Below are 10,712 nucleotides of genomic sequence, written 5' to 3' on the forward strand. Positions count from 1 at the left end.
TCTCTCTCTCTCTCTCTTTCTCTCTCTCGTGTGTGTTTCAGAAGTCCACTAAGCTCCTTAGTTTTTCTTGTATTTAGACTTGGTCAGGTGAAAGCTTCTGAGAAAGTTCCAGTCTAAAACACACACACACACACACACACACACACACAAACACTTTCACACCCTATGACAACTCACCCACAACATACCAGAAACCATGACCTAGACCCTGGGGGCGCGGGGGTTCTTTGTTTGTTCATTTGTTTGTTTGCTGTGTTTGAGTCAGGGTCTGTCTCACTATATAGCTCTGGATGCCCTGGAATTCCCTTTGTAGATCAGACTGGCCTTGAACTCACAGAGATCTGCCTGCCTTTGCCTTCCAGGTACTGGGATTAAAGGCATGCTCTCCCTTGTCCAACACCATCTTGGTACTTTAAGTCAAAAATCCTGTCAAAAATCTGACAGTAGATCAGGTGTGTTAGAGAGCCTCAATTGTCAACTCATCACAACCTGGAATCACCTATGAGTAGAGAGAGCCTCCATGAAGAATTTTCTAGATTAGGTTCTTTTGTGGAGACTGTCTGGCATACACGAAGGCAGAAAGACCCACCCTGACTCTGAGCTTCACTATGTCATGGCTATGTTATTCATCCTGGACTGGATAAGACTGAAGAGAGTGAGCTGAACACAGCATGCATGCATGCTCTCTGCTCTTGACTGTGAATGTGACTAGCTACTTCAATCCCTTCCTAGACTCCCCTGCCACAATAAACTGTAACTTGGAATCAGGACCTAAAATAAACTCCCTGTCCCCAAAGGTGCCCTTTGTCAGGCTTATTTTATCACAGCAATGGAAATCAAACTAGGATACCAGGAGAGGAGACCTATGCCCAGCCATCCTTAAATCCTTCCAATATAAAAGCAAGGGATCAAATCAGAGTTACCTTGCAAGTTCATGATTTCAATGTGAAAATATGAACTCCCAAGGTATATTTCTCCCTTCCTCATTCCTGTTATGGCTCTGAGCACCTCTCAGGGTACAACAGGGACAAGTGCTTTCTTACCCTTTGGGACGATTCTTCTGTAGATGGCCCTGGTAAGGACCTGCACACCGTTCCCAGCTTTCCACCCATGTTGATTCTTACTGGATGGGAAAGGCTCTCTCGCCAGGAACCATCTTTCTCAACACTGGCCACACATTAAAGGCAGCTAAAGAGGTTTTATGTTTTCATATTTATGTCCAGGCCTTGATCCTGGCATTGACATTTTAAAAATTGAACAGCTGGTGTAGTTTGAAGGAACTAGCCCCAGTGAGCCTAGAAACCCTGAGTGTGTGATTGCAGAAGTGCTGCCTTTTAACCAGCTATGTGCTCTCCATTCCTTATGCCAAGCTTGGATCTTTAGGTTAGTTTGTCCTTCCCAAAATAAGATGAAGTAAGGAAAAAGATATTTTTAGTTGAAACAAGGTTCATAAGACAAAAGTGAAATGGGAGAAGCCCAGAGCCAGAAAAGGCAGGTCATGCTCTTGGAAGCTACTTCCTGGAAGTATTGACACAAGAACTCTGATGTAGAGTCATCAGCCTCATTGGAGAGAGATGTCCAGCTCACAGCTGGGTTACTGTCACCTCTAAATGCCCCAAGAACATCAGTCGAAGACTGACGCACCCCCTTTCTGCATGGAGTTGGCAGGGCTCAGTGCATGAATTGTGTAACTCTGGTGCTATTGAAACACCGGAGGGGGTATAGCTTGTAATCCCATATGGGCTTTGCCATCTGTAAATCTAGAACAGTGAATGCTCTGTTTGCTTCAAGAGGATGTTTTCCTTGGCAAGTGATGCTGGGAATGCATCACCCATAAAATGGCAATCAGATCAGCACTGACTGCTCAGAAACCTGCCACACCTGCTAGGAATCATGCGAGGGAGCCAGTACCAGTGACTGCTCCAGCATCCTCTCCTGTTGTCCCAGGACTTCTGTTTCTTGGTCTGCCCATCCCTCAGGGACCAAGAACCCATCCTGTTCCCCAGGCTGGAGAATATTGGCTGCACTCCCTTGTGGCCTTCGCTGCCCAAAATCCTACAAAGGAATTTTGGAGAGCAAGGGCATCAGTTGCAGGTGGCAAAGGTGAGACATGAAGTTATAGAGAACTGTGTTGGAGGGAGCTCTCGTAGCTGACATCCTCAACTCAGCAGGTCAAACAAAGGAGAGGAAGCCATTCCCTTCCTCATCTTTGGGATCCTAGGGGAGGACTGCAGAGGCTTACATTGTGCAGGAGTAAACGCTACCAGATTTAACAATTAAAAATACCGTCAACTGGGGGACTGGTCTGATGTTCGACAGGAGAGAGTGCTTGCCTCTTCCAGAGGACCCAGGTTCTGTTCCCAGTACCTACATAGTGGATCACAGCCTTCCATAACTCCAGTTCCATCCAGAGGACAAAATATCCTATTCTGGCCTCTGTGGACACCAGCATGCAAACACTGCACATCCATACATGCAGTGCACATCCATACATGCAGTGCTCATCCATACATGCAGTGCACATCCATGCATGCAGTGCTCATCCATACATGCAGTGCACATCCATGCATGCAGTGCTCATCCATGCATGAAGGTAAAACATTCATACATATGAAAGACAGCAAATAAATTCACTTTTTTAAATACAGTATACCACTGGGTGTGGTGGCGCATGCCTTTTAATCTCATCATTCAGGCAGCAGAGGCAGGCAGATCACTGAGTTCAAGGCCAGTCTGATTTCTACAAAATAAGTTCCGTGACAGCCAGGGCTACACAGAGAAACCCTCTCTTGCAACAAAGAGAACAATAACCAAACAACAACAACAAAAATACAGTATTCAGATAAGTTTGATTCTCAGGAAAGCAACCAGAAATTTTTCACTTTTTATAACTTTATTACAAAAAAAAACATTTTGAGAAAAAAAAATACACTGAGGTTAATCAGACACAAAAACTATATACTACTCAATAAATTTCTATACAATTAAAATGGAAGCCATGATGCTTGACGATGGATTTTATTCTCTCACTATCGAATGCATTTATGTGTGTTTGTCCTTGACTAAAAAGTGAAAAATTCACAACAGAGTTAAAACGAGATAGTTCTATATCCTCTTTCATATTTCCCGTTCACTGCCTGCACTCAGACCCTCTTAATATTTAGCTTTTCTTGTCTTTTCTTCTACATGTTATACTGTACCCACAAGCTCATTTCCATACATACATGCACACATACATACATACATACATACATATACACATATATTATTGGCTAGGTTCTGCAATAGGGAGAACATAATATTAACTTTCTAATTGTATTCACTAAGCAAAGATTTCCCTCAATTATTTACTTGGTTAATTACTGCTAATAATGGTGCCCACATTTTTTTTTCCACTGACAAAGCACTACAATGTGGCTCCACTCTTTGCAGAACATTATGGCACAGAGACATATTAAGTTTAGGAAAAACTCTAATCCCATGCTAAACTAGATGACTGGATTATAACAGATTCTAGTAGAGTACAGATACCACAAACTTAAACACAATGTTCTTTAAATTTATGGGAGAAATGTTAAACTTGGTGAAATGCTAGCCATAACTTCATTGCATCTGACACTTTGAAGAATAACCACCCACAAAACAGTAAGTTCCTTAAGAGCATACATTGAGCATCACATCTTTGCGGAAGCTTTGTCAGCAGAGAGAAGGACAAACACAGGCTCTGCTCAAGTGTAAACATTATACAAAGTCCTGCTGAAATGAGCTGAACTCCAGCTGAACCCATAGCTACTTCAGATCAGACTTTTGAGTTTCCATGGGTAGAATTCCTGTAACATTCTAACTTCTGCGGAAGAGCAGATGGCAGCCTTGTACAATCATGTTCACAAAGCCCTGAGCTCTCGAGGTGCCTGCTCACTAATCTTAGAAATCAGGAAGGAAAAGAACACACGAAGGCCTCTGCACCTCAACACCTTGCGCACTGCCCTGTAGCAGAATATGGACTTTGGAAGCAAATAGGAAATGGGTGTATTGGAACCATCAGGAGTCTGCCTTAGTTCTGGCAAAACCAGTGCAGTGGGCCTGTGTGTCAAACAGTTTTCCAGACGCTGGAAAGCCAAGGGAGGCTGTTGGGGCCTTCAGCAGGCGATACCATCTTGTAGGCTGGTTAGTATGCTTTTCTTCAGCTTCTATTCAGCGTGAAAGTTTTTGTTGTTGTTGTTGTTGTTGTTGTTGTTTTTGTCGTCCTAGCACTCAGGAAGCATAGGCAAGACATCTCTGTAAATTCAAGGCCAGCCTGGCTACATAGTAAGACTCTATCTCAAAAAACAAGACCAACAAAAGAAACAAAAACCCCACAAACAAACAGAAGGCATTTTGGTTAAGACAATACCCTGTAGTACAGATGCATGTGTGCCAGAGGTAAGAGACACAGGGTTGAGCCTCTTAATCTGCCTCAGATTTGGGATGTTATTCAAAATGTATCTGTTCCAGTCTCTCTTGGTGGGTCAGGGTAGGGGCATCCAGAGCGGACAGCTTCATGTGTCTGCAGAGTTAGTGTTTTTCTATGCATAGCTCTGTCAAAATTGAAGAAAAAAAATCAAGCTTTAAAGTTCATATTTAAAAAACATAATTTGGGGGGCTGGCAAGATGGCTCAATAGGTAAAAGCACTGACTGCTCTTCCAAAGGTCCAGAGTTCGGATCCCAGCAACCACATGGTGGCTCACAACCACCCGTAATGAGATTGGACGCCCTCTTCTGGTGCGTCTGAAGACAGCTGCAATGAATTTCGCCAGAGTGAGTCGGGGCGGGAGTGAGTGAGGCCGGCAGAGGTCCTGAGTTCAACAGCAGCCACACACATGATGGTCCACAGCCGTCTGTACAGCTACAGTGTACTCATACACATAAAATAAATAAAAAATAAATCATCAAAAAAAAATAATTTGCTGTTCCTAATAGTCGTTGCTGAGCCACTCTATCTTAAAAATTTCTCCAAACATAGGATAAATGCTTTAGGACATTAGCCCAGGCAACAAAAGTAAAACTAATCAAACAAGTTTACATCAAGATAAAAAACTTATTCAACAAAGGAAATAATCGACAGAATAAAAAGACAGAAACTTAGAAGAGAAGAAACTATTTGCAAGCTGCATATTTTAACGAGGGGTTAATATCCAGAGTATATGGAACTCAAAATGCTGATTAGCAAAAATAAAAAGATTATTTAAATTATCACACATACACAAAGTAAAGAAGTAAATTTAAAATATAAAGATTTTTTAAATTAGCCCCATGGTAGTAGTATACATCTTTAATCCCAGCACTCAGGAGGCAGAGGCAGACATACATCTTATGAATTTGAGGACATTCTGGTCTATGGAATGAGTTCCAGGACAGCCTGGGCTACACAGAGAAACCCTGTCTTGAGAAACAAAAACAAAACATAATTAATTGTGTGTGTGTGTGTGTGTGTACATACATACATGAATGTGGGTGTCCACAGAGGCCAGAAGTATAAAATTCCATACAGCTGGAGTTACAAGTGGTTATGGACCATCTAGAAAAGCAATATAGACTCTTAACCACTGAGCCATCTCTCCAGATCCCTTCCCTCCAACCCCATTTTTTAAAGAGCCAGTAAGATGGCTCAGCAAGTAAAGGTTTAGTTCGGGTTTCTATTGCTGAGATAAACAGCAGGACCAAAAGCAACCTGGGGAGGAAAGGGATTATTTCGGCTTAGAGTTCCACATGCCACTCTATTAATAAAGGAAGTCGGACAGTCAGGAACTAAAGTGGGGCAGGAACTTGGAGCTAGAAACTGATGCAGAAGTCATGGAAGAGCGAGGCTTGCTGGCTTGCTTCCCGCAGTATGTTCAACCTTCTTCCCTTGGTTTTTATTTTATTTATTTTTTATTTTTTGATTTGTGGTTTAGTAGTTTTGGGTTGGTGGTTTGGTTTTGGTTTTGGAAGACAGGCTTTGGTTTTGGTTTTGGTTTTTCAAGACTGGCTTCTCTGCATAACCCTGGTTGTCCTGAAAATTGCTTTGAAAACCAGGTTGGCCTTGAACAACTCCCAGATAGGTTGTGCTGGGACTAAAAGGGTATGCCACTATACCCTGCAAGCCTTCTTTCTTACGGCACCTACGACTACCAGCCCAAGGATGGCACTGCCCACTGTGGCCTCCCACATCAGTCTCATGGAGGCATTTTCTCAAATGACTTTAGCTTTTGTTGACATAAAAATGAGGAGGACAGGTGCTTACCACCACATCTGAAAATTTCAGTTTGGTCCCCAGAACCTATATGGTGGGAAAAAAAGAGAACCATTATCTTCTGACACACATAACAAATCACAAGCATGTATGTGCATATATATACATTCATACATGCATGCATATATACCTACATAAATGTAAAATAATAGTAATAAACCTAAATAGATAGTTACCAAAAGAATCTACAGAAAAGGGCTGGCATGATGGCTCAGTGGTTAAGAGCACTTGTTGTTCCTCTGAGGGACCTGGTTTTGGTTCCTAGCACCCACATAGCAGCTCAGAACTATCTGTAATTCCAGTTTCAGGGAATCCACAGCCTTCTTCTGGCCTCCTCAGTGGCTACCTGGCACACGCACAGTGGATAGACATGCAGGCAAAACACCCATATACATACTAACAACTACATTTTAAATAAAAAAAATACTACATGATATAGTAATTATTCTATAGGTTATCTACCCAAAGGAAATGTTGTCACTATGTCAATCCTACATCCTTTAAAACACTATTCACAATTACCAAGAAATGAAAACAACATAAGTGTCCATCAGGTGATGCTGAAAAGAACATGGTCCATATGCACACTAGAATTCTACTCAGCTATAGCAAAGAGTGAAGCACTAAAGTTTAAACAAGATAGATAGAACTGGGTGTGATTATTCGAAGTAAAAAAGGCAAGGACCACATCTGCCATTGGTGCATGGGGTAAATAGAAGTTTATCACACAGAGCGGAACGTTGGCTAGCCAAGTCCAGAAGACATGGAAGGAGGAAGAGAGGGAGAGAGCATTAATCAGTGAATACAGTTCAAATAGGAGTATGAAAGTCTCCATGCCACAGCAATCCACTGTGCACTTCAAAGTCAGGAGAGGGGAGTATGAACGTTTTCCCCCTTATGGAAATAATGGTAGTGTCTGAGATAGTAGATATGCTTGACCTAACTTAAATATTCCCTGGCATATGCACAGAACCATCATATGGCAACCTAATAATGTGTACATTTGAATGGTTTTATATACCAGTTAGCTCTTGGATTTTAGAAAACAGCATACAAAAATGTATAAGAAAAATTTTCTCTATAATTTCCACCCAAAGTAGAAATTTCTATTGAGGTTAAAGTATGATTTTAAACACAAACCTCCAATTCATTTTGAAAGATGTATTTGTTTTTATTATGTGTGTATGTGTACTTTGCCTGCATGTACGTGTCTATGCACCTTGTGCATATTGCCATCAGAGGTCAGAAGAGGGTGTCAGAGCCTCTGGAACAGAGTCATAGATGGAGGTGAGCCGCTGTGTGGATGCTGGGAATTGAACCTGGGTCTTCTTTGAGAGTAGCCAGTGAGTACTTTTAACCACTGAGCCCTCTCTCCACACCCCCCAACTCTTCTTGTAAATAATTAGTTTATCATAAACATTCCGTCCAAGAAATACCCTCTTTGCTATCCTATGAGAGTCTAGGATAAAATCCTTTGCTAGGTGTGCGTGTTGACAAGTAGTTAAAATTACTGAGCCTTTTTACTTTTTAAGATTTAAAAAAATTAAGTGTGTGTGTGTGTGTGTGTGTGTGTGTGTGTGTGTAAGTGTGAGTGCCCAAGATCAGAGCATCCAGTTGTCCTGAAGCTACAGGTGGTTGTGGGCTTCCTAACATAAAATCTGGGAACTAATCAGGTCCTCTGTAGAGTAACAAGTACTCTTAATCATTGAGCCATCTCTCTAGGCTGAACCACTGAACCTTCACTCAGATATCCAACCAAAGGGCTAGCAGAATCCACAAAAATCATCTGCTTAGAAGGGAAACAAACCACGGCTTCTCTGCCATGTGGTTTCTTAATCTCCAGGGCATTCTAGGTCCAGGATTTGAAATCAAGGCTAACCGGGAGAGTCTGCTCCATGAAATCAAGCAGTCATCCCTCTCCTCCTCCCTTATGTCACCTCCAGAGACCACATGGATCAGTGGCATGGTTCAAAGCACTTCAGTAAATGCTAGATCAAGCCGTGTCCCCCTAAAGTGCATCCCACTGAAAGATGTGCTCTCCCCGGGAGTATGTGTGCTCCAGATGTCTTTGAACTCTCACCAGAAGATGTGGCCTGAGCAGTGCCAAATTGCTTTGTTGTTCCTAATGGGCTTTCTTACTCCAGGTACTCTCTAGGCAGAGGCTGGCCACCAACCAGCTCCTGCCTCAGCAGTAAGGACAAACCAATTTGCTCTCTGTCACCCTGGCCAGATGATTTGGGTTGGAAATATGCCACAAAGTTATGGATGCCAGTCCCCTGCTTATGATTATTGATTCCTGTCTGTCTGTCTGTCCGTCTGTCCGTCCCCCCTCTGTGTGTGTGTGTGTGTGTGTGTGTGTGTGTGTGTGTGTGTGTGTGTTGGGAGATTGGGATGACATTGTTTCTACAAGTAGCAAAGCTTTATTAAAACAGGACATGGCTTCTACCAAGTACATTTACAAGAAGACCCGTTTCCCAGTTCCTTCTCCCGGCTCCCGGCAGGGCTTGCAGTGAAGTTTCCTTGTCTACAGGTTCAGAAGAAGGTCTCTCACAGAAGCAGCGAGCACCTCGCAGACGGTGTCAGCAGCCCAAAATGTTGAGTAGCCCCGAGGACACCATGTACTATAACCAGTTAAATGTGAGTTCAAAGTGGCCGTAAAGCCGTTTTACCGGCTTTGTTTCCAGTTAATAATTCTGTTATTAATACCTGTTCCAGCCCCTCCAGCCCCACCCCCACTCTCTTCTGCTCTCCTCGTGAACATGTGCTTAGGCTCTTTATCTGTTGCTTTCATGTCAGGATGTCTGCCTTCACGGTGAATAATTGATGTGGTTTATCAAAGACGAGCAAGATGCATGCTTCATCAGGCTCACTTGAGCCCTTTGATCAAAAAAATTATGCTGTGACTTCTGATATTATCAGCATCTGCTTGCATTCAACACAAAATCACTTTGAATTAAAAATTAACGACTTGGTGCTTTTCTTTGACTGTGTGTTCTTGGCCCTATCCACAGGGAACTCTAGAATATCAAGGGAGCCAGAGGAAGCCAAGAAAACTTGGGTAAATATCTGTCTTCTTAGTTTTCAGCAACTGTAAACAGACGAGGTCCTTTGCGATATCACAGAAAAGGCAAAACTTTCCAGAGAGGCGTCTAAAAATACCCCACCCGCATTGCCACCGGATTGCCACTAGTGATTCTTTTCCACAGTAGCAGATACATGCAAAACTTGAATCCATTCTGTCCAAAAGGGCTGAAATTGTCACCCAGTAACACATGTTATTCTCCTGACCATTCCGAGGAATTGTACTCATAACTGAAGATCAGCAGAAAGTTGTATAAGACTTTCCTTCTACAAGTATGAGCGCGTTTCTGAGTGTACGCAGGCACTCCTACCATGCCTAACACTTCCCCAGGCTTAACACTTGCAAGGAGGAGTACCTGGTCCATCCGTTTGTCAGCCTCACAATGGAGGCCAGAAGTGCCAGCAATAGTTCGCATCATTCTGAACTGAGGCAGGTAAGGGGCAGGCCTGTCACTTGAGGACACCAGATGGAGACAGACTACCTTACTACATAAAAATCAAGTCACAATATGACCACAACATTTAGGCACTACTTACCAAGGCCCAGAAAGGTGAAAAGCTTCGTTATCAGACCCAAGATACTTCCCTAGAGGTAGGGGCATTCAGAGCTGGTCAGGATGTAGCCCGGTCCACCCAACCATACAACTTTAGGTGCACCAGGGATAGTTGTGATATTTGTGTGATTTTTCCTGTTGAAAATTCTCTTTTCTTTGTTGCAGACAAATCAAAGTACTGGATGGGGAAGACCAATATTACAAATGCCTGTCCCCTGGGGCCTGTGCCCCTGAGGAAGGCCACTCCGTCCACCCTTTCTTCTTTTCCTCATCACCCGGAGAAGGTTCCTTTGCTCAACACTGAGTTGCCCCAGTGTGTCCCAGGTAAAAGCAACCGTGGTAACTGATCATCTGAGAAGAAGGCACTGTGCCAGGGTTAACTTCTTTGGACACAATCTGGGCCCTAAACCTTGCTGAACAACTCAACAGATTACTGAAGATTCTGTCTCTTCCTCCCCTTCACCTGCCCTAGAGCCCGAGTCACAGAGCCTATGTTCTCTTCATCCCTTGAGAACACCTCTGCCAAGGTAATTCAGTCCTTTAGGCTCCCGACAGCTAAGGAGAGTGCAGACAGACCCACCACAGGCCAGTCATGAAATCTGATAAGTTGTCTATGTTTCCCACCAAGTGGAGCCCACCAATCTCCTTTCTGTCCTTCTCTACCCCTCCCCCCAACCCCTCCATTTGCAAGGGCTTTTGACATCTACTTCCTCCTGGGTCGGGGCTTCCTAGCTGAGGATGCTGCTTCCAGGAAGAGTGACCCATGATTGATGCTTAGACACAAAAGTCAACATCTTTCAGATGC

General features: G+C 43.3%; 1 protein-coding gene across 1 annotated transcript in view; it reads left to right on the forward strand.

Annotated features, from left to right (window-relative positions):
• Positions 1–10,345, forward strand: part of Myo3b (myosin IIIB) — a 403,285-nt gene extending 392,940 nt beyond the window's left edge. Inside the window, exons 35-37 of the mRNA XM_031370554.1 lie at positions 8,803–8,909; positions 9,284–9,330; positions 10,073–10,345. Coding sequence (XP_031226414.1) covers positions 8,803–8,909; positions 9,284–9,330; positions 10,073–10,211 — 293 coding nt within the window. The 3' untranslated portion in view covers positions 10,212–10,345. The remainder of the gene's footprint in view (positions 1–8,802; positions 8,910–9,283; positions 9,331–10,072) is intronic.
• The last annotated feature ends 367 nt before the right edge of the window (positions 10,346–10,712 follow it).

This window comes from Mastomys coucha, unplaced genomic scaffold (assembly GCF_008632895.1).
Source record: "Mastomys coucha isolate ucsf_1 unplaced genomic scaffold, UCSF_Mcou_1 pScaffold15, whole genome shotgun sequence".
Taxonomy (NCBI): Eukaryota; Metazoa; Chordata; class Mammalia; order Rodentia; family Muridae; genus Mastomys; species Mastomys coucha.